Source organism: Enhydra lutris, unplaced genomic scaffold (genome assembly GCF_002288905.1).
Source record: "Enhydra lutris kenyoni isolate GAN:26980312 unplaced genomic scaffold, ASM228890v2 scaffoldscaffold64, whole genome shotgun sequence".
Taxonomy (NCBI): Eukaryota; Metazoa; Chordata; class Mammalia; order Carnivora; family Mustelidae; genus Enhydra; species Enhydra lutris.
Window position 1 is genome coordinate 7,796,312 of NW_019154148.1, and position 24,945 is coordinate 7,821,256.

The 24,945-nt window shown below is 43.6% G+C and overlaps 1 protein-coding gene across 1 annotated transcript in view; it reads left to right on the forward strand.

Annotated features, from left to right (window-relative positions):
• LOC111158900 (zinc finger protein 879) overlaps nucleotides 1–24,945 on the forward strand; it is a 166,379-nt gene that overhangs the window by 46,847 nt on the left and 94,587 nt on the right. The window contains exon 5 of the mRNA XM_022521219.1: nucleotides 8,700–9,716. Coding sequence (XP_022376927.1) covers nucleotides 8,700–9,716 — 1,017 coding nt within the window. The remainder of the gene's footprint in view (nucleotides 1–8,699; nucleotides 9,717–24,945) is intronic.

Below are 24,945 nucleotides of genomic sequence, written 5' to 3' on the forward strand. Positions count from 1 at the left end.
GGGTGGCTCAGTGGGTTGAGCCTTTGCCTTCGGCTCAGGTCATCTCAGAGTCCTGGGATCCAGCCCTGCATCGGGCTCTCTGCTCAGCAGGGAGCCTGCTTCCCCCTCTCTCTCTGCCTACCTCTCTGCCCACTTGTGATCTCTCTCTCTGTCAAATAAATAAATAAAATCTTAAAAAAAAAATAAAGAATAGGATTTTACAAGAATCACTGGGTCAAAAGATGTATTATGACCTCTGCTACACATTGCACAACTTTGGATATTTTATGCCTTTCAATGCTAATTTATTAGATATAAAATGATCCCTGAAGGTAGCTTTAATTGCCTTTACTATAGATTCTGTGATTTGATGACTACTGCTATTTGTATTTAATCTTATGTAAATAATCTTTTTATTCAACAAATATTTTGTGAGCACTAGGCCCTGTTCCTAGCACTGTGGCTATAGCACTAAACAAGACAGGCAGCTTCCCCATGCAGCTTATAGTCTACTGGTGGAGACAATAAATTAATAAAGAAAGCAAGCATGGAAGGAGAAGGGAAAGGAAAGGAAGGGAATGAACAGCGTAGAGTCCTAGTGCTATATGGAAAAAGCAAGCAGCATAAGGGAACTAGATCAGTTAACAGAAGCTTTATTTTAGAAGGAGTGATCAGAGAGGGCCTCTTTTTGAAGGTGTATGTTGAACAGGTAACTCACAAAGTGATGGGCCATGTAGGAAACCATTCTGAGTCCAGGGAGCAGCAGGTGCATCCTACATGGTCTTGTTTGATGGGAAGAATGCCAGGAGATGTAAAGATTTCCTTAAAGTTAGTCTTTCAGTCCTTTTCTGGGGAAAAAAAAATTTCTATTATATCTTTAAATTTCTATGAGCCACCTTCTCATCCTGAGTGTTTCTTCTTTCTTAACAGCAGTATTTTTAATGCATGCATTTGTCTGTATGAGAATATTTAAGTTGCTTTTTGTTGTTGTTGTTTTCTGTTTGCTTCGTTTTTTGGTATATGTTTGCAGCATTTTTTCCCTTGTTCTCCAGATTACTTTAGTAGGTTTATATATGCCTTTTTCATTATCCCACTGTCATTTTTATTGGGTTTTCCAGAGGCAGCAGAGGCAAATGCACGTATTCTTGATCCTGGGTTTTCCTCTCTCTTCTTTACTGCTCAGGCTGCTCTGTTGGGCTAAATCTAAAGACTCTTCATTTGCTTATGCTTGCATCTCACATTATGTTTTGCCTTGTCTCTCTGAATGTCTGTCTAGCCACGAGTATGCAGGCTCACTGAATTGTCATGATTGAGTTAACTTTGCTTTATATTCCCTGCCTGGCATGTTGCGTGCCAGAGTAGGTATTTAATATATGTTTGTTAAGTGAATATTGAAAGACATCAAGGAGAATTTTTAGAAATTAGATGAAAATACAGGTTTGAAAGTTACAATCCTATCTGTGACATTTGTATCATGAGTATTACTAATTATCAGGATGAGGGAATGAGAAAGGCAAAGCAGCAAGGATGGAACCCTAAAGGACAGTAAGATTGATTTGGGGCCAAAAATGCCCCAGTGAAGGGTCATACCCCAGTGAAAGAGTCATCAAAGGAGGAGAGAATGTAGGGAAAGCCAAGGGAAGAGAGAAGAAGTGGGAGAGTAAACCTGCCAACCAAGAACTGGAGGGTGCTGTTGGCCTTAGCCAGAAGGACTCTAAGGATGTGGCGTGGGGAAGGGCACTCTTGTTGCCGAGGGAAATGGGCTGTAGGTAGATGAGTAAAGAAGCAAATAAGTAAAGACATTACAGACTAGTTGTTTCAACAGGGTTCACTTCAGAGGGCAAGGAAGAAAGGGCAAGAGCTGAGACAAGATGGAGGTCGGGTACCTCTGGTTTGTTTACCAGCAAAACGACTCAAGCCTATTTACAGGAGGAGAGGAGAAACCAAAGCCCCAGAAAAGAGGAGCCAGAGGATGAAGCCCAGGAAATTGGTGGTGTGCTAACTCTGGGTCTTGTTTTTTCCAGGTTTCGATGTTATTGCCAGATAAAGCTACCTTTTAGTCTTCTGTTCAAAACCAAGACAAAAAAGCGTGGAGGACTGAGTGCTGTGCTCTGCTCTTGTCCAGCCATCATGACTCACTCTTTGTAACCACCTAAAGGGGTAGGTACTGCAGCCCCCACTCTTAGATGGGTTCAGAGAGGGAATGACATGCTGGAAGTTGAACACAGGTTTCTGGTTTTGTTTTGTTTTTGCCTTCAAGTTTAATGCTAATTCTGAAACAAAAAAGTAACTTTCTTTCCCTGCCTTGCTGTGACAAATAGAACCTTAGTGTCCTGGCCCAATTTTTCTTTTAGATGATTGTTTTCTTTCTTACTTTTTTTTAGAGAAAGATAGTGAGTTTGGTGGGGGTGGTGGGGAGGCGCAGAGGGAGAGAGAAAGAATCCATGCTCGGCACAGAGCCTGACATGGTGCTCAATCCCACGACCCTGAGATCATGACCTGAGCCCAAATCAAGAGTCAGATGGTCAACCAACTGAGCCACCCAGGCACCCCAGATAATTGTTTTCTTTTTCTGTACGAAGGTTTTCATGTGTATAGGTCTTAAATGCTTTATTAGATATTGCCTATAGTTGATAAAAGCTAAGTAGAAAATGTGCAGATAGAAGTTCTGTTGGAGACAGCATTATCACTAGTAAACTTGTTAATGTTGAGACAAAGATGGGAATTATTAGCAATGTGGAAAGCAGTGAGGTTTTAGCCTCTAATCAGTGGTCATTAGACTTAAATCAGTTGTGAAGTACAGTCATGAAGGAAACAAACAAGAACATGTGCAAAGTATTAAAATCTATTACCAAAGATCATGTCTATGAAATAAGATACAGTTAGGGATCCTGTAACATTTTAAGCCCTCCAGGAAGCCACCCTTTATTACCCCTAAATGTAGAAACCTATTATTTGTGTTTTATACATGACTTTGTATCATTCTCAGAAATGTACTGGGTGACAATCTGTGTGTGTGTTTCTATGTGTGTGTGTGTGTGTGTGTGTGTGTGTGTGTGTGCATGTGTACATTAACATATATGTACACAAACACACAGGATTTATATACTGTTACAGAGTTACAGAGTCCCTATTTACAGAGTCCCTTCTGCTAAGCCAAGCCTCCTTCATGTTTACTACAGCCCTGTCTTTGCCTCCATCAGTAGGAAAACTAATCTGAAAGACCATAGTAAATGTAGAGGTATCCAAAGTGCATTGATCCTTACACAGTGCAAACCCACACCCGCCTTGGGGCCTCTGCATTGGTGGTTCTTTCTGTGTGGGTTGCTCTCCCTGTGATAGTCCTGTGACTCTGTCCTTAGCCTCTAAAGTCTTGGCTTCAATATCATCTTTTCATTGTGGTCTTTCCTGAAGACTCTCTGTGAAATTACAAACCATTCCCCTCACCCATCATGCTCCCTGCTTCCATCTTACTGCTTTTATTTTTTTCCGTAAGGCATGCCACTTAAATTTTAAGTATTTTACTTATTTATTATGTTGGTTGCCTTTCTTCCTCTCATGGAAATATAAGTTCCTTAGGCCAGAAATGTGTTTTGTTCATCGTTCCACTCTAATCAGCACCTGGGTCAACAGGGATTCTTGAAGAGATAATTCATGTTCAGAGGGTCAGTCTGGCTGCTAGATGGAGAATGCACTGTATAGTAAGTAGCGAGAGTGTTAAGTAGGAAGTCCAGTCAGGTGAATACTGAAGTTATCTAGTGGAGTGGAAGGAGTAACTTACCAGCTACACAGGGGATTGAAGAAAGACAAAAAGAAATAAAAACTTGCCGTAGGAAGAGCAGGACCTGCTGCCCGAGGGCTGTACCTGCCCCAGTTCTCTTGGGGCAGGTACAGTGGGTACAGTAGAGGCTCTTGGCCTCCTCTATGACCAGTGTCAGCCATAAAGACTGAAGGATCTGTGTTCTCCCAGATGCCTCGGTCCTGGGGGCTCTTGTTCATGTCCTGATGAGTACCAAGATTATATAAATCCTATAACTAGACATTCTAAGACAATAAGGAGAATGAGCTATCACTCCAAAGTCCTGTTTAGGAAAAAAGGAAGAGAAGGCTATATATTTTTTTAACATAAAATAATCATGGTAATGATAACAGCTAACAATCAATGACCAAGCATATTGCTGTGCATGTTAACAGGGTGCTTGTTTAATGAGACAGCAAAACAGCAAGCATCTGAAACCTCATCCAGTCCTAGAAGAGCTACAGCTTTTGATCTTTAGTGCTCCACTCCCAACCCCTCAACACTTCACTAATTCGGAGTACAGTTACCCTAACAATTTTATGTTTTCCAGGGAGACAGTCATGTGATCTGAGAAAAGTAAAATTTCCTCTCCTCTAAGTTGTCTAATGTGCTGGTCACACTTTGGGAACACTATTAAATAGTAAGCATCTGTTCCTTGATTCTGTTGTTAGTGTGAATTCTGGTGTTTTATGTGTATTTGATACATTGCTTATACTTTTTTTTTCAATCAGGATCCAACGTTGGATATTATCAAATACTTTTGAAGCATCCCTCATGTCCTACTAATATATTATTATATATGTTATCAATATATTTATATAATTAATATATTATACAATATATAATATATTGTATATAATATATATTGTATAATATGTAATATTAATATAGTATATAATGTTATATGATGTATTATATATATTATGTAATATAACATATTATATTACTATATTAGTAGCATCCTAATAGTGACATTCTGGAACTCCTGGATAAATCCTTTGTTCAAATCAAATATCTAAGCAGTAGTTCAGGAATGGCTTCAGTGTACTACAATTACTAAATCTTTCATATTTAAGAATGTGTTTTGGTTTGCTCTACAACATGTATGGAGTACTGGCCATGTGCAATTCTTGAGTCACATTGGTCTTTCCTCAGTCCCTTGAAGACATGGCTTCACTGTCTTTCTGGAGCAATTGCTTCAGTTGGTTTAAAAATAAATTGTTGGTAATCCATTTTTCTTTTCCTGCAGCAAATCTCCAGAATTAACTTTTAATTAGATCTCCAAATTCCATGAAGATATATGGAGTCTATTAAGTTTTCTTTAGTACATAGTGATGTTTCAACTTAAAATTACTAGTATTTTCCAAAATTGCAAATATTTTGTTGTTCTCATTTTAAGAAATGTCTTATAGACAAAAGAATATGTAAAATACATGTACTATTTAGCAAAAATCTACATAGAAGAGGCCTTTATAAGTACTAATTTTTTTTCTTACATCAACACTATACACTAGGTGCCATTTAACAGCTGAGCAAACAGGAACACAGACAGGTTAATGTAACCTTCCCAAGGTCACACAGCTAAGTGGAGCCAGGTAGCCTGGTTCCAAAGTTGTTGTCTTAACCATTATGCCATACTGCTTCTCTTTATAGTTCGTGATGATAAAGATGAACAAATAATAAGGAAAGCAAACACTCAGGCACTAGAACCCAGATTTAGAAACAGAACATTGCTTGTATATTAGAAGTGCTTTGTGTGAGCCTCCTTATTCATGTCCTCTTACCCAAGACAGAACCATTCTTCTCACATTTGTGATAATTCCCTTTCCTCGCTTTTACTTACAGTACTGCCATCCATAAAGGAATCTCTAAACAATACATTTAGTTTTAGTCTGTTTTTAAACTCGATCTAAATGGACTCTTACTATATACATTTTTGTGTGTGACTTTGCTTAAATTATTTATTCATTCTGATTATTTTACATAGCTTTAGCTAATGTTCTCTGTTGGTTCAGGTTGCTATCACAGAACACCATAGACTTGGTAGCTCTAACATCAGACATCTATTTCTCATAGTTCCTTGGAGGCTGGGAGTCTGAGATGAGAGGCAGCATGGTTGGCTTCCTGGTGAGGGCCCACCTCCTGCTTCATGGACAGCTGCCTTCACACTACATCTGCACATGACAGAGAGCATAGAGAGGGGAAGCAAGCTCTGTCATGTGTCACTTCTTATAACGGCTTTACCTTCATGACTTAATGACTTCCAAAGGTCCTCCCCCTCCTAAAGTTATCGCACTGGGGATTAGGCTTCAACACATGAGTTTTGGGGAGACATAAACATGACATTTTTAACATTCACTGTTTTCAGTTATTCTGTTGTCATAAATATTTCACAATTTAGTTATCAATTCTATTGCTGGTAACATATGGGTGGTTTCCAGTTTTTTGCTCTTATGTTCAATGTTACCTTAAAAATTATGAATTGTGGTGTACCTTTGCAAAGCAGATTCCCTAAGTGTATGTACCTACTAGTGGGTTTACTAAATTACAGTCTCTGTGCCTGTCCTATATTACTAGGTAGTGTTAAACTTTCTCAAACACCTGAACCAAATTACATTTCCACCAGTGGTATGTGAAATTTCCATTACAACACATCTTTCTAAAATCTCAAGCTATCAGTCTGCACTTTCTTTTCTCTCAAGTGGATGTTACTCACTGGAGCATTTTTAATCTCCTTTCCCCTGGATACTGTTGAGATTGGGTATCTTTGCTTGTTTACTCACCATGTTTCCTTTTCTTAAGTGCTTATTCAAGTCGTTTGCCCATTTTTCTGGTGGGCTTAGTGTTCCACAGACACTGTTTTCCAGATCTAGGTTCTAGTCCTGTATGGGCCATGTGTTGCAAAGATCTCCTCCCAGTATGTCACTGTTTTTGTTTACTTCCTTTTCGATACCTTTTGATGACTGGGAGCATTTCATTATTCTTCCACTATTTATTTTCCAGGTGGTTTTTATGTTTGTTTCCTCATTCTCCTGTTTTTGTTTCACAACTTTATTTCTTAAACCTCTACATAGTTTCCAAATTTGTCATTTTCCGTGTATCTCTTATCTTGAATGAGGGCAGTTCGGTCTGGAGTTTGTATTTGTCTAACAGTGTGAATGGCTCCTGTTTTGCCCTTTATATTGCTTACTGGGTAGAGCTTTGGTTGGACAGTTGGATGTAATATAGTGATGGGGCAGGAGGCAGCCTCCAGTGCATGTGTTGCCTGTTGATATCCACACTTGATTGGATAGGTGCTTTTTGGGGTTACCTAGTGGTGTGTGTGTTTTAGAAGTGGAGCCTGTATGGCTTTCCACTTTTTCTCTTTTTTTACATAAGCAGGCCAGGTTGCAAGGAGGTGGTCTAGTTAATGCATACCTCATGCTTCATAGTAAAGCCTCCTGCCCACAGGCCTTTTTGTTGGTTCAGTATTGATCTTGGCTCTTGTAATTTTGATCAAGCTGACAGCTGATTCTCAGACTGTAGTTTTCTGTCCTCTGCCTCTCATTTCTCCTGGCTGTTGTGTCTAGGATAAGAAGTAGGAGCTGAGAAAATAAAGTCTGAGTGGTCACAAGGTCCCTCCTTCAAGGCCCTATCTCAAGTAGCTCAACAGATCCTGCTTTGCCTCTTCCTGCCACCAGTTCACATCTCTAATGAATGGGTATTTAGGAAATGGTAGGGCCCTGTGGGCCCCTCTTACTTAAAGAGAATGAGAAACTTACAGCCTGTTGAAAGTTGGTGGTGAGGGGACCCTTTAGATTGTGTCATCGTCCTGTAAGTTTCAAGTAGGTTGGGGTATTTTATATTCCAAACAAGTGTGCTTCTGAAGGGTAGTTTATATGCATTATCTCACTTAATCCTCATCTGATTATTTTTACCTTTATTTTATATCTGTGAAAACTAAAATCCAGAGAAACAACTAGTTAAGAGGGTAAGTTAACAGCCAGGGTTTAAAGCCAAGTGTGTCTGACTCCAGAGCCAACAGTTTTTCAAGGTGTCACACTGCAGTGTTGTACAAAGATTTAGTGTCAGAATTAGAGGCAGCATTGCAGGGGAGAAGAAACTGCTGGTGGGAATACCAGGACTTTCTCATCTGCCTGCCCCGATCCCAGCTTATCTGTATTTCCCCTTCATTCCATCTTCATCATTCAGCCTTGTCCAGAGGTCAATGATTTCAGTGTCCATCCCTTCTGCATACACAGGCTTACTCTTTTCTCTGCTTACTACCTCCTCTAGTTCTTCTGTTATTTATGAACTGGTTCACTGTTCTTTCCCTCCCTTCTGTTTTTCTTCCTAACTGTAGACATCTCTGAAAGCTCTCACTTGTGCCCCACAGTTATTCTCAGTTTCTTTCTCTCATTCCCATCATATACAGTTTTTTCTCTTCCAGCACAGAAACCAATGTATATTTGAAATTTTTTTTTTTTTTTCAGACTGGGAAACAAGACTTGAAACCAGAGAATCAACGACAAAGCCTACCATTCATTACTGAAGATTTACCCTATGGGGTAATAATGGAAAGAGGTCTCTGGCCTTCTTTAGGGGAAGCCTGGGAACCTGATAATTGGTTAGATGGAAAAGAGAAAAACCAGGACAGACATCTGCACCAAGTGGCTGTTACTCATAAGGAAACCCTCCCTGAAAGGAGGGCATGTGGAGGTCACGAATTTGAAAGCTGTTCTAGTCAGAGGTCAATCCTTGATATACAACAAAGTGTTCCTGTGGGACAAAGGCCCCATAATCAGAATTCATGTGGCGAAGACACTAAACAGAATTCTGAATTAATTAAAGCTCAAAGTATGTTTGTAGGAAAGAAAATCTATGAATGTAATGAATGCAGGAAAACCTTCAGTCAGAGCTCATCTCTTCTTAAGCACCAGAGGATTCATACTGGGGAGAAACCCTATAAGTGTAATGTATGTGGAAAACACTTCATTGAACGCTCCTCCCTTACTGTACATCAAAGAATTCATACTGGAGAGAAACCCTACAAATGTAACGAATGTGGGAAAACCTTCAGCCAGAGCATGAACCTTACTGTTCATCAAAGAACTCATACCGGAGAGAAACCCTATCAGTGTAAAGAGTGTGGAAAAGCTTTCCGTAAGAATTCATCCCTTATTCAACATGAAAGGATTCATACTGGAGAGAAACCATACAAATGTAATGAATGTGGGAAAGCTTTTACCCAAAGCATGAATCTTACAGTTCATCAGAGAACTCACACAGGAGAAAAACCCTATGAGTGCAATGAATGTGGGAAAGCCTTCAGTCAAAGCATGCACCTTATTGTACATCAGAGAAGTCATACTGGAGAAAAACCCTATGAGTGTAGTGAATGTGGAAAAGCCTTTAGTAAAAGCTCAACCCTTACCCTACATCAACGAAATCACACTGGAGAAAAACCCTACAAATGTAACAAATGTGGGAAATCCTTTAGTCAAAGTACATACCTTATAGAACACCAGAGACTTCACTCTGGAGTAAAACCTTTCGAATGTAATCAGTGTGGAAAAGCTTTCAGCAAGAATTCATCTCTTACTCAACATCGGAGAATTCATACTGGAGAGAAACCTTATGAATGTATGGTATGTGGAAAACATTTCACTGGGCGATCTTCCCTTACTGTACATCAGGTTATTCATACTGGAGAGAAACCTTATGAATGCAATGAATGTGGAAAGGCCTTTAGCCAGAGTGCATACCTTATTGAACATCAAAGAATTCATACTGGTGAGAAACCCTATGAATGTGATCAGTGTGGAAAAGCCTTCATTAAGAATTCATCCCTTATAGTGCATCAGAGAACTCATACAGGAGAGAAACCCTATCAGTGTAACGAATGTGGAAAAGCCTTCAGTCGGAGTACAAACCTTACACGACATCAGAGGACTCATACATGAGTTTTTTCATTGAACCCTTCACCAGGATTAACTCTTCAGTGATAATCAGATAAATCATGTAACACAGAAACCTAATCAATGTAATTATTGTAGGAATCTTTTAGGTGAAGTATAAGTTACTATATCAGATAATACCACTGCAAAGAAACCATATAGAATAGAGAAATCTTAATTCAGAATGTAAAACATTCCTTTACACTGGAAGCTTTAAATAGCTAATGTTCTAAACAAAGAAGATTCATGAATATAAGTTCTATTGTATGTCATACTGTAGATCTTTGGATATCAGAGACTTCACACTGGAGAGAAAAGGTGAGAATGCTAAACTGGACAGCCCAAAGACCTGGTATATAGTCCTGATCTGCCACTAACTTGGACAAGTCACCTACTTTCACCAGGTCACAGTGTCCTTATTTGGTAAATGAAAGATTTTGAATTTAGAAGGTCTCCATGATCCCTATTAATTCTAAAATGCTATAAACCTATAAATATAACCAACACTGGTAAATCCTTGATCTTTTACCATGTTATATGTGTTATCTAGATGCTTCTATTCCACCATCTGGTTTCCTTGGATGTTTTGGGTCAAAATTCTCTACCTCTACCAAATCCTATTATTATCCATCCATGTTCCTCCCCCTCCTCCCATACTATTATTTTCTCCCGTAAATCATAGGCTGGTTGCTACCGGGTGATGAAACAATTGTACGGGTCATAATGCAATAGCATGCTATTTTTTGTTCTCAATTAATACTCCTTAAACTACTGTTAAGCAAGCTAATTATTTAGAAAACAGTATAACTTAAATATAGTCTCTAAGTACATAGGATTCAAACATGTATCTTTGTACCATACTCTGTGTCAAAATGAGAAAGAGAAAAGGCTAGACACTAATAGAAGAAAATGTGACATAGTAACAAAATCTTTGCAACTCAAAACAATCATAGGTTTTAGAGATCTCTAGTGATGACATTAGATTTAAATGAAATAAATTTCATTGATTTCATACATACTTAAAAAGTGCTAAGTATGTGATAGACATGATTAGAAGATCAAAATGGGTAAGATATATTCTTTGCTTTTTAAAAAAGATTTAATTTATTTATTTGACAGAGAGATCACAAGTAGGCAGAGAGGCAGTCAGAGAGAGAGGGGGAAGCAGGCTCCCTGCTGAGCAGAGACCCCCCCCCCCATGTGAGGCTTGATCCCAGAAGGCACAGGCTTAACCCACTGTGCCACCCGGGTGCCCCTATTCTTTGCTTTTTAAGGGCTAAACTAAAAACTGGCCTGGGATGGGAAAGGAGGAATTCAAGCAATAATGAGGCGGAATCTAGATAATGTGGTCATTGATTAAATGTAGGAACTTAAATTTACTTGGGTGGATGGAGTACCATAATTAAGAACACACAAAGTTGACCGATTTTGTGGGGAAATGATAAGTTCAGTCCGGGGGCATTTTAAGGAGTCTGTGGGTATCCTAGTGAAGATTCCTGACAGACACTAGAATAACTGGCAGGACAATTATGAAGGGTACTCTGAGAGTACTGTCATTGAATGGGGGAGGTAGAGGAAGTGGAACCAGTAGGAGCTGACAGGAAACAGCAACCAAAAGGAAAATGAAAAACAAGGAAAAATTAGAAGATGGTAGCACAAAAGTAAAAGAATTTCACCTAAGGTAAGAATAGTTAATACTTTCATATGCCATGGAGGCTAACCCATGAAATAATAACTCATTTTAAAGTGAGATAAAAATTTTAAATGGCCTTTGGTTTTGGTTACTGAAAGTCTTTGCTAAATATTAGTAGGTTGAAGAATGAGTGAAAGGACTCATTAGCTTGCCTGAGAAAGGAGACACTGAGAAAGATAACTAGAGGGAGACTGGCATTGAGAGCGGGTGTATCTATCAAAAGAGCTTTATGGCTGCAAATACTGGAAAGCCTGGTTAACGAGGCTTAAAAGCGAGCAGGGAATCCCCCCCCCCCCTTAACAAATCTGGAGGTGGGTGGTATTGTTTCAAAGCAAAATTCAGTATCTTTAGTTTGATAGCTTTTCCATCATGGTCACCATGGCTGCTCTGCTTCAGGTAAAGTATCCGATTCAAGGCAGGAAGAAGGAGAGTGGGAAGCACCAGCAACATCTGTGCCTTTTATTAAAAGAGGTTGTCCCAGAAATTGCTCAGCCAACTTTGGCTTGTATCTCACTGACCATAGCTGTGTTACATGGAGGCCAGCAGCAAAGGAGGCTGAGAAAATAAATACTCTTCCAGCCTCTAAAGTGGAGGTAGGCAAAGAAAAGGAGGTTTGAGCAAGGTGTTGATGTGGCCAGTACTCTGGCGAGAGTGTGTTTACCTGACGGCTGAAAAGAAAGATGTGGGAGAGTGGAAGGTACAGCATGGAGGGGACAGGCAGCTCAAAGTGGGAAAACAGGACTGGGGCAGAGGCAGAAGCTACAGGAACCTTTTTTGAAGGAAAGAAATTTTTCACCAGGAGAGGTGGGAATCAAGAAGTGATGGGTACAGAACACGTTTGTGGGTGGCAATGGAAGAGGCTCCCTATGGAACTGGGTCCCTGGGCAGGTCAGTCTCTTTGGGCTATGTGACCTCTAAGCTCTAAATCTTGGGGGCTGGAACAAAGACAGAGGGAATGAAACAACCTTATCCTCGGAAACTTAGATCTTTAATACTTGTCCCTTACACCTAGTTTCCTCCTCTGCCTTCACAAATTTTTTTCTAGAGGAGGCAGAGATAAGAGATGGATAGAAAGTAGATGAAAATGAAAAAGACAACAGCAAAATAAAGGGTCAGAAGGAAGGCACAGGACAAAGAGAAGAGGAAATATGAAACCTACTGAAGCCTAAGATAATGCAATAACTCAAAACTTGGTGAAACATTAACCTATACAAGAAGCAGCTGGAGAAATGAGTCAGCTATACAGAGGTTGCACTATTTTTTCAGGAGTTTTTGGATGCTTTAGGTCCCTGTATGTCAGTTCTCAGTCATTCTGGTCAACAAGTAAGGACAGTCTCTGCACCTCTTCTCTATCCCAGGGCCAAGACGCCAGGTTCGAGTTACTAGACATGAGACCTCGAGCAACAAACTGAACATCTGTGTGCTTCACTTATTGTTAGTAGTGCAAACTGCACAGCTTGGGATTACAGAAGATACCCATGTAAAGTACTCATAAAAGTGCCCAACACACAGTGCTCCGTAAACACATATTATCATTCTCATATACTTGAAAACAAAGTTAACACCCAGACTCCTTAGCATGGCATCCGGAAAATTATCTTGGAATCACTAGACCCTCAAAACAAATGCGGTGCACACACAAAGGCGGTATGTCTATGGGAGGCTGTCCGCCCCTGGGACTGTTATAACAGCCTCCTACCTGGCTTCCCTGTATTGCCCGGGTGCCACCGGAGTCTCTTATCCCCTTGCAGCTGACCAGCGATTCTGTCCAAATGTGCTCAGCCGCGTCACTCGCGCAGACTCCTTCGCTGGTTGCCCATCACACACGGAACAAATCCAAAGGTCTTCCGATGGCTTGCTAGGCCCGGGTCCGCTTGGAACCTACCGTGCAACGCTCCCTTGCCCACCAGGCCCCCTCCCGTCCCTCCAGCCTCGCAAAGCCTCCGGCTCACCAAGCACACACTTCAGTCTCGGGACCTCGCCATCCCCTCCCCTTAGACAGCTCTTCCCCACGTATTCACACGGTTTCCTACCTCACCGGAGTCCAGTCTCTGCTCACGTGCTCCCCTCAAAGAGGATTTCCCCAAACTCGACTTAACATCATCCCCACCCCACCCCCCACGCCCCCGTTCACAGGTTTCCGGACAGACACTAAGTGCGGGTTCCACGGCTCTCTCCCCAGCCCCCAGAACAGTGCCTGACACACACATGCTCCCAAAGTTGTCGAGAGGATGAAATCTCCCATAAAACCCCAAACAGAACGCCGTCGTGGGACCTAAGTCACTGACACCGCTTCCTAAGCCAACAGTCCCGACAAACCTCTGCTCACATTTTTTACTAAGTTCACCGCCAACAAAGTTAAAACCTCCCCTTCCTCCCCGAGCTTCGCGAAAACATGTGTTCAAAGGCAACTAAACACCCCGCATGCGATTCTCCATAGGTCACCCCGTCCCTGCCCGTCCCCGCAGAAAGGAATCCCACCACGGCCTCGGGGCTCCTTCCTGCCTCGGCGAGCCGCCGAACCACAGGTCCGCTAGACCTCCTCAGCGCTCCTCTCGGGTCCCGAGGCCGCCACCCTGGTCCCCGCCGCCGGCCCCGCACCCCGGCCTCGCGCCCCCGCCGGTCCCCCGGGCCACACCGCTACAATGGTTTGCGTCCTCCGCCCTCTCAAGTCGTCCCCGCGCGGTCCTCCTTCAGGAAGGCGCCTTTTGCGGCTTCTCACCTCTTACTCCGTCCTCCCGGACCGCCCCCGGTCCGCTCCCCGCGGTGATGGACCGACTTTATCCCGCGTCAATTTCTCGCTGGTCACTGCCTTTCCCGGGCGTTACTTCAGGACTTGAGGAGGACTCGGAGCCTGACTTGGACGGAACGAAAGCCCGCACGTGCTGCTGCTTAACGCCCGGAGAATTAGCTGCCCCAAGAGGAACGCCAAAGAGCCTGCCGTGGCCTCTGGGAAATGTAGTTTCAGCGCGCAAAGCTGCGGGGCGTTGCCTTGAAGGGCCGGGCTCTGTCTGCGCAGGCGCGCGGTATCACTTTCTCCGCCCCACGCAGGGGCTGGCCCTGGCCGCCGCTTCGCCCTCTGGGAAGTGGAGTCTGGGAAGCCGAAGTGTTGCTGCCCTCGGACTCCCGGGTACTCGGCTCAGCGGCTCCCCGGGCAACGCGCAAGCGCAGTTCCGACCTGGGCTGCCGACTCCAGCTCATTGTGTTCAGCCTGCGATGTGGCGGTTGCGGTTTCTCGCCGCGGGCAGAGGCTCCTCCAAGGGCAATCCTGTGGTGACCAGGTACGGCGAGCAGAGCCGCGTCGGGAGAGCGGAATCGGCCGTAGGGTAGTCGGGCCCCGGGGGCCAGGGCTGCGGGAAAGAACGGCGACTCGGTGCGGGTAGTAGTCCGTGCCGGAGGACACCGATCCGATGCCCCAAACTTCTCGGGACATATGACTGAGGTTTGATTCCACAGAGGAAAGGGGAGGACGGCCAGGTGCAGGCTGTTGGTTTTAGGGTCCGAATGTGAGAGCGCATGTGGAGGAGGATGCGGTCCAGGCCTCTGCGTGTGTCTCGGAGGAGCCGACTGCGGGGAGCCGGGGGACGCCTCCAGAGGTGGATGCTCCGGTCTGTGACGGAGCCCTGTCTGCGGACCTCGCAGAGGCCGGGGCAGCCGCAGCCGCAGTAGAGGCAGCAGCTTCCGCGAGGACCCGGCAGGGGGCCGGAGGGCCGATTGTGTGAATGAGACTCCCCGCCGCCCAGACACACAAATGCACAGCCTCTCGCCCACTCTGGCTCTTTGTCATCCAGACTGGGCGGAGGGGAAGAGGCCTGAGGTCAGAGAAGAGCTTGGCCTGAGAGGCCTTGGCAGTGACGATCCAGCCCTCGTAGCTTGCCTTTGGAGGAGAAGGAAGATCATCCTTCCCCACTTCCTCCACTCCCCTTCCAGGCAGGGGGGAAACTTCTCTTGAGACCTGTCAAGGTAACTTCAGGGTAAAGGCCAGGGGGTGGGTAGAAATCCTGAGATCTGGGGCTGAAGGGTGCTTTCTGCAAGGAAAACCCAACGTATTTAAGTTACGGGAAGATGTGGAGGATTTGACTCAGTTGCTGGGAGAGAGTGTGGGGCTGGGAATGGCCGCATGGGGAAGGATCCCCTTGACAGTGGAGGCTGTCAGAACTATCCTCTCAGAAAGAGGAGAGAGAATTGGGAACAAATAGGAACCAAGAATCTACTGCTTCGGGGTACTGGAGGACTCCTAGAATGGGAATGCTCACAGCCTCAGTCTGGACTGTCCTCTGATCTCTTTTAACCCAGTTCTCCTCATAACAGGTGTGTAGAAGTTTCTAGCCTTGGTCCCACTCTGCCAGTCTCTGAAAGGGCTTATCAGAGAAGGAATGGCCGTCAGGCACCTGCCACCCATGGTCCAGGTGAGTGGGGAGTTGCTGCAGGGTCCCCGCCCCCCAAAATTGACTTAAAAGTTTTTAATGTAGAGGTTTGGAGAGGGTGGGCTTGGTTTTTTTACCCTAACCAAGAGCTTTTCTCTTAATCCAGTCTCAGTTGGAGGCCTGCCCCCGTTCCTCCTGTATGTATATAAAAATAGATAGATAGATAGATAGATAGATAGATATATTGACATTCTTCTCTGGGCTTCTCCTTAACTCCTTCTCAGGGCACACCACCTCTCTTGGCTTCTCAGCCAAGAGTTTCTAAGCAAGGCACTAGTTGTGATCAGAGGGGACAAGGTCATATTGTCCAGAATGACTGTTCCTGTGGGAACTGTGTTCGTGTGTTGGAGGTGAGTAGGTGAGCAGCTGAAGACAAGCAGGAAGGATTTGCTCAGCAACAAGTAATAGGTGCTGGACCATGTTCTCCAAGACATGCTGGGAAGACAAGAGAGATGGGGACACAGTCCCTAGCTTCTTGGAGTTAACAGTCCAGTGGGGGGGGATCTGAAGGTAAACAAGAACCCACAGTAAAGTGGGATGATGCTTTGCCGGGCCTGCTCACTTGAGAAGGGAGTTGAGGACGGCTGTGCCCAGGAGGAATTGTGGAGGCTGAGGTCTGGGTAGGATTTGGTCATGGGGTGGAGGAGGGCAGATTGAGGGAAATGGGAGAAAACATTCGGGGCGAAATGAACAGCAAGAATGAAGTCTCAGTGCTGAGGAAGCCTATCTTCTCCACACGACGTGTTTCTTCAAGGCAGGATGCAAAGTCTGATAAAAGCTCAGCCCCGGGACACCCTGAGGAAATGCTTACATTGTCATAGAACACCAGCCCGCTCTGTACTAACAGTCATGCACCTCTCAACGGGCTCCTGGGCCTGCCAGGCTCAGCTCTTCCCAGAGAGCCACGGGAGGGGGTCACCGCTGGTCACCAGGGATGGGGTTTGCTGTTGCAGGAATCAGTGACCTTCAAGGACGTGGTCGTGCTCTTCACCCGGGACGAGTGGGCACAGCTGAGCCCTACTCAGAGGGCCCTTTACAGGGATGTGATGCTGGAGAACTACAGCAACCTGGTCTCACTGGGTAAGCGGGGGCCTCTGAGGGCTGAGCTTCACACATGGGGATCCCTTAGGGACCCTTAGAAACTCTCAAACTGGTTCCACACAGAAGACTGGGCTGGGAGTGGGCTGATCGAGGATGCTCTGTTCAGGGCTGCTGCATGCCTACCCCTGGTGTCCTGGGGACTCAACCCCTTTGGAGTCTAAGTGCAGATGCTTCAAAGGCGACGAGGTTGAATCCTCTCTCTGTGTCAGCAGGGAGAAGAACATGGGAACAGCTGGTCTGTGTCAGGCCCCAGGCTTCTGTTCTTCCTTCTGAAGAACTCACCTGTCCCCTGGCCTTCCTATCAGGTCATCTTTTCCAGGAAGTCCCGAGGACCAGGTCTCTTCCTTGCAATGATTTTATCACTGGTATGAATAAGATGTGGTCCATTTTTCCCCCCAAAAACAGGACTCTTAGGACCCCAGTCAGATGTGTTTTCCCAACTGGGAAAAGGAGAAGAATGGATGCTAGAGGATGCGTCGGGAAGCTTCTGTCTTGGTAAGAGCCCTGCGTGTGGGAGGCACCAGGAGGGCCTCCACAAATGCTCCAGACTGAGGAACACTGTCTTTTCCCTTCTCATTCACTGCAGCATCTGGTTGCCACATTGGTCCCTATGTGAATGGGGGCCCTCCTATCCATGAATTTTCTCCCTATTTGGTATTGATTAATAGTTTTCAGTTTGGAAGAGGCCTCCAGTGTAACCTGGGCCGCTCCCCCTGCCCCATGCCTTGTTTAGCATCTCACAGTGCGGTCTCTGCTGGTGGTTCTCAGTGATGAGGAACCACGCCAGGTTGTACACACGGCAGGGTGAGATGGGCCGGCTAACCATGTGCCTTCTGAGCAGCCATGCCAGCTAAACCCTGCAGGCTTCTTCAGCCACCTTCGTATTTGTTCATCTGTGTGTGCACAGATTCAGCCAGCATTTAATTACTCTCTGCCTATTGTCAGCACCTCACCGTGCAGGAAGCGTCATGAGAGTGTGGCCAGGATTACACTTGGCCGGGTCCCTCCTTTGGCACCTGGTAGGTGGCATAGACTTGTAGCCCGAGCATATAGAGAACTTGACAGTTTAGTGATTGTTACTTGTCTTGAGGAGCCCAGTGGGTGCCCCTCCCTTTGGTCCTGAATTTTCTAAGAGAGCGTATTGTCTTATCCAAGACATTACGACATTTCTGTTTGAGCTGGTGTTTTGCAGGCTATGAAGTATTTTTTAAAACCTTTTGGTACTGATTTTTCACCCAGCAAAATAGGCGGGGATTTATATGTGGAATGTCTAGGACCCAATCTGTTCTGGAATTTAAATGTCTTAACTCTAAAATTCACTTTTCCAAAGAAATCTCTTCTAACTTAACCCGGTAGCATTCTGAATTTGTGTGTTCTGTAATACCCAAGCTAAGGCATTTTTAGTATTTCATTCCGTACTATACAAGCAGGGTTCTGACAAAAGAAGGGGGGCATGGGGGAATTAAGCAAAAGAACCTTATCTGCTGTCCTGCCACTTGAGCATAACCTCATCTATTCTTCCATTACTCCTCATTACCGCGAGTTATTTCCTGTACTTGGGTGGGGGGAATATGAAGATGAAGGAGTTTTGTGCCTAGAAACAATTTGACAGTCACGTGTGGGTAATGACTTGAAAAACCAGGTGGTCATGGTGCAGGCCTTCCCAGTGCCTTTCCCGACTCTCAGGGTCCAGCACCTCGTCTTCCTGAGTTGCATGGTCACCCCAAAACTTTGAGCTGATTCTGGAGGGATGACCAGTGGTTAGCACTGATCAGGCATGGGAAGAAGTCTTACTTTATATTTCCCAATAAAGTTTTATGGCTGTTCCTCTCATTATCTATTGAAGATTTATTTTTACTTTTGAATAAAACCATCTTCTGTTTTCTTAGAAATTGCTGCTGTAGAGAAATGGTAGTCATTTCCAATATCTATTGCCCTGTTGTCACTCTCTGTCAGTATTCTTAAAGCATTCATTAGATCATTTTTAGTTTGTTTTTTTTTCTTATTTCTGTTTCACTTCATGATGACTGATGAGGACTTCAAAAAGCCATCTAGAATTTCTCCTTTGTTGCACCAGTGACTCCTGATTTAGAACAGACACTTATTTTCAGTTGTAGGGAGAAGTCCTTCTGATAGATTTTCTCTTCCCAGGGCCATGCACTAGCAGAGGGAGAAGAGAGTTGGCATTTGAGCACCCGGGAACTACTACCATGCTGGGTGTTTTCCAAGGGTATTTATGCGAATTACCCCAGTCAGTCCTTACAACCTGTGAGGCAAGTCGCATCAACCCCACTTACAGAAAACCAGGCCTCAGCATGGTTAACTCATTTGGACAGATTTAACATTGCTGTTTCCTGGCAAGTCAGGATAGGGGTGAAGCCAGCATTGAAACCCATCTGACCCTCAAACTCATGCTCTCCCCTCCTCCAGAAGAGCTTCAGTCACCTAGAAATTGTTTACTCAGTGAACCTACAGATAACCACCTGGTTCCTTAATTTGGGTCATGTGCTAATAACTTTTCATAGTTCTTCTGTATTTATTAATCCTTTGAGGTTTCTTTCTGTTACATTGGTTATATCTTTTACCAATTAGCTTTAAACTGTTGGTGGGGGTTTTTTGTTGTTTTTTGTTTGTTTGGTTTTGGTTGGTTTTTTTTTTTGAGCCACGAAGTGTATTCGTTCACAACTGGGCAAAGCATTCATGTAAATATTTAACACTTTATATTGTGTCATCTTCCCCATTTCCAACTTTATCTGCTTTTTTGTCCCCTTTTTCCCTCTTAAATTGGTTGGGAATTTTTTTTCAGAGATCCAGCTCTTATTTACATCTCTTACAGGCTGTAATTTTACTTCGACACTTGTGGTCATTTCCTTGATTTATTTTAAAATGAACATATTTTAATGGCTGTACATTCTGTATACAAACGCGAATCTGCGGTATTTTTTGATAGTCTGAAGAGTAAGGAAATAGCACCCCTACCCCCACTGTCCAGCCGAAGTAACAAAACGGAGGGGCACCCGTGGAGTCTGATGTGCCCCACATCACTGCCCCTTCCACCTCTCAACGCCCGCCAGAGCCGCTAGCTTATCACCAGCAGCCCTGTGCTCCTCGTCATGGTCTTTCCACATTTATCTCTGGCTCTGAGCAGTCACGATCAGCTTTGCGTGCTTTAACGTTTGATCCATGTATTGTACAGCAGATATCTTTCCACAGGCTGTACTTTTCAACCCTTGCCAAGATGTGTAGCTCTGCCCTTCGATACTCCCTCAGCGGCGATACCTCAGTTTCTCCATTCTGTGGCTGGTAGACCTGTAGGTCGTTTCTGGACGTTGCTGTGTAGAATAATGCTGACTGAATATTCTTATATGCATTTCCTCATATGCATGGGCATTCTTCGGGAGTCTTTAAATGTATTCATAGGTGTGGAGACACTGGGCTTAAGGGTATATGCTTCGTCAACTCTGCTAGATTTTCCCAGATTACTGATTAATTAAATTAGTTGTTCCACATTATACTGATAGTTGACGCAAGTTCTTGTTACTTGATACTCTTGCCAAAATTGGGAACTGTTAGACTTTTTTTCCCAGTCCCACTCCTGTGAAATGGTATCTCCCTGTGGTTTTAAATTACATTTCCTTGTTTCCTAGTGAAATTGGATATCTTTTTGTGTGTTGCTGATTTGTGTTCTGTGACTTACATGTTCCTATTCTTTGCCCATTTTTCTATTATAGTTTATCTTTTTCTTACTCATTTGTAAAAAGTTGTATGTCTTCAGGAATCCAGGATTTCATACAGTAATATATAAATATGTGTGTATATATATATATATATATATATATGTATATAACAGGAACCCAGTATTTTATCAGTTAATATGTGTCACCCTATAGTTTCTCTTCTTTACTAACAGAAATTCTTTTTTTTTAATTTTTTTTAATTTTTAATTTTTTTTAAGATTTTTTATTTATTTGACAGACAGAGATCACAAGTAGGCAGAGAGGCAGGCAGAGAGAGAGCGGGGGAAGCAGGCTCCCGGCTGAGCAGAGAGCCTGAAGCGGGGCTCGATCCCAGGACCCTGAGATCATGACCTGAGCCGAAGGCAGAGGCCTTAACCCACTGAGCCACCCAGGCGCCCACATTTTTTTTTATTTTTTATTAACATATAATGTATTATTAGCCCCAGGGGTACAGGTCTGTGAATCGCCAGGTTTACACACTTCACAGAATTCACCATAGCACATACTCTCCCCAATGTCCATAACCCAACCACCCCCCCCCCCCCACACCCCCCAGTTTGTTTTGAGATTAACAGTCTCTTATGGTTTGTCTCCCTCCCGATCCTATCTTGTTTCATTTTTTCCTTCCCTACCCCGAAAACCCCCCACATTGCCTCTCAAATACCTCATATCAGGGAGATCATATGATAATTGTCTTTCTCACTAACAGAAATTCTTAATGAAGTAAAATATATCAGTCTTTTGCCTTAATGATCTTCATCTTCATGCTTTTTGTGTTGTGTTGAAATGATCCTTTCTACCCTTAGATCCACAAGGGAAGGACTTGGTCTTGCTTGTTCTTATATCCTCAGATATAACCATTGAATGGAAGCATGATTTTCTAATAGTACTTAACTTTTGTCTTTTTTTTCCCCGTAATATCTTGTCAGAGGTTGCTTCTTAATAGACTTTTCTCTTTTTTTCGAGTAGCCCAATATGGGGCTCAAACTCACAACCCTGAGATCAAGACCCAAGCTGAGATCAAGTCAGATACTTAACGGACTGAGCTACCGAGGCACCCCTTTAATAGACTTTTTAATGAATGTTTGACTCTGCTGAACCTTTCTATTTTATCTTGATCTAGTTCATTGATTTTTTTGCCCTTTATTTCTTACCTTTGACTTTCTTGGATTTTATTCTGTTCTTTTTTTTTTTTTTTTTTTTTTTAAGATTTTATTTATTTATTTATTTAACAGACAGAGATCACAAGTAGGCAGAGAGGCAGGCAGAGAGAGAGGAAGGGAGGCAGGCTCCCCACTCAGCAGAGAGCCCAACTTGGGGCTTGATCCCAGGACCCTGAGATCATGACCTGAGCCGAAGGCAGAGGCTTTAACCCACTGAGCCACCCAGGCACCCCTATTCTGTTCTTCTTATTTTTAATAATTAAGTTTTATCACAGTAATACATGTATTTCATGGAACAACAGTGTTGAATATAAAAAACAAGTGGCCCCTTTGTCCCCCCTTTTTCCCATTCTCCCCTCTGGAGAGATAGTCCCTTTTCTCTTCCTTTAGCTGGTTATTTGATAAATTTCCTTACAAATAATGATGTTTTTGCTCTCTCTAAAAGTTCCCTCTGACCTCTTTGCAGTGAATCCCCTTCCCCATCCATAACCCAGGCAACCCTAATCTGCCAGGATTTCACAGGAATGGACACATAGCCTTCTGTGTCTGACTTCTGTCACTTAGCACAGTATCTCTGAGACTCCTTCTTGTTGTTTCACGTGTCAGAAATTCTTTGCTGTTGCTGAGTTAGTGCCCTGTCATATGGCGATAGCTCTGTTCAGGCATCGTTAATGAGCATTTGGGCTATTTTCAGGTTTGGGCTAAAGCTGCTATGAACAGTCTGGTACAAGGCTTCTTCACGTGGATGTATTTTAGTTCATATGCTCTTTGTAGACATATGTGCTCACTAAGGTACGTGTCTAGAAGCAAGAATCCCAGGTTGTGCCGTAGTTGTGTGTTGAAACTGGGACACTCCTTTCAGTGGACGCAGGAGCTAGGTGCCCCTTACTGTGCTGGGTCAGACTCCAGCACCACGCTTAGCCACAGCTCTGCAAGGAGCCACCCCTCCTTGTTCCCTCTCTCGGGGGAAATCACTCTGTCATTCACGATTGACTCTGTCGTGTGTGGATTATTTTGCAGATGCCCCCCTGATGTCAGGTTGAAGAAGTTGACTCATCTGATGAGAGTTTTATCATGACTGGATATGGCATTTTTCACGAATGCTTTTCCGAATCCTGAAGATGCTGCTATGTTTATCAGTTACATTGATTGGTTTTAAAATGTCAAATCAAATTTGCCTTCCTGGAAAACCCCAACTTGGTTTTCATTTCTTGTTTTCGAAATATTGCTGGATTAAATGGGCTAACATTTTGTTATGAATTTTTGCATCTGTAGTCATGATAAATTAGTCTGATCTGTTCCTCGCAATATCTTTGTTTTTGATATCAGGGTAATGTTAGCCTTATAAAATGAATTTGGACATTTCCCCTTCCCTATTATTTTTTGGGAAAATCTGCACAGAATTGGTGTTATTTCTTCCTTAAATGCTTGGTCAACCCAGTGAAGTTTTCTGGGCCAGGAATTTTCCCCATGGAAAGGTATTAAACTGCAAATTCAGTTTCCACAGCTTCTTTTCAGTGGGCCACAAATGTTAGCTGCCTCAGCCTCCCCGAATCCTGGGCTCTGTCACTTCAGTTCACTGAGCCTCCTGGGCTGTTTTGGTCCCTGTGCTGTGAAATGGACACTGTCCCCGGGGCTAAATCCCTAGGCCTTCCCTTGTCTATTTCCTTTCTTCCAGGGATCTCCATCTTTCCCTGTCATTTGTCCATTGCCTAAAAAGTTATTTCTTTCTCTCTCTCTCTTCCCACCGCTCTGGTTTTCTAATTGTTTTACAGTGGGAATTCTCAGAGTTTTCCAATTCTGCCGTCATTTTTAATTTCCAAGAACTCTTGTTCCTCTGGATATTGCTTTATTTATATGCTAGTATTCACATTTTATGGTTAAAAATATTTTACCTCTAAAGATAATGGTTTTTTAAAAACATTTTTCTCTCTCTTCATAAGCTCATAATTTTTCTCTTTGATTATTTTGGTATCGCTTTCCTGTTAGAAGCTTTCCTCCTGTATCTGGTTTGTCTCTGATTGTCTGCCCAGGTAAATGGTGGGAGGATCAAGGTCCTTTCTGGAAACTCTTAGTGGGTAAGTGGGGCTTGAGTGTTTCACCTCCTGCCACTAGCTGCCCTGGTGTCTTCAGTCCAGAGCACCTTCGATTTACTCCCTCCAAGAGGAAAGGCTGGGACTTCTGCCAAGTTGGGAGAGGGGAGTCCCCAAGCTCTTCGGACTGGGGGAAGGGACATGGGGGCCTAATGTCTTTGTAAACTGACCTTAAAGCAATGCTCCAGTATCCATTCCCCACTTCCAGAGGTACCTGATGGTGCCAGTTCCTGAAACTCTAGGTAATTTGGAAGTAAATCAGGTTAGTTTCCGATCCCTCCCTGGGGCTGACCTTTCGAGTACATTGTAAAGGGGTTTGGATCATACCACTTGCATGCCTTGTGTGAAACCCTGGAGTTACATAGTTTAAGACCATACTTTGTTTTTTGTAACGTGGGACAATGCAGCTAGGGGTATTGCTCCTTAATTCAGCCCACTCTGAGGTGACCTGGGGGGCCCGGGGAGAGCAGATTCCATGTGCTCAGATCTTCAGCAGGGGTCCAGTCTCTCCTAACCTCAGTTCATCTTCAATGTGGGAAAACCGGGGTGCATTTGACTCCCCTCTTGATTACATAAGTATTCTCCTGGAACATTCAGAAGACAAATATTCTCTTTAATGTACATGATGTGATTTTATGACCACAATCAAGAAAAGGCTTTAATAGATATAACTACCCAGCAGCTGCTAGAAAAGAAAGCCAGCAATTAGTTATTTTTGTTGAGCCATAGTATATCCCTTTTGAAAGCCTTCTGCCAGATTTTTTTAAGTAAAAATATTTTAAAGGTGTGCCTAGGTGGCTCAGTGGGTTGGGCCTCTGCCTTCGGCTTGGGTCATGATCTCGGGGTCCTGGGATCGAGCCCCGCATCGGGCTCTCTGCTCAGCAGGAGCCTGCTTCCTCCTCTCTCTCTGCCTGCCTCTCTGCCTACTTGTGATCTCTGTCTGTCAAATAAATAAATAAAAATCTTAAAAAAAAAATTTATAGTAATACTAACCCAGGAAAATACACAAATTATAAG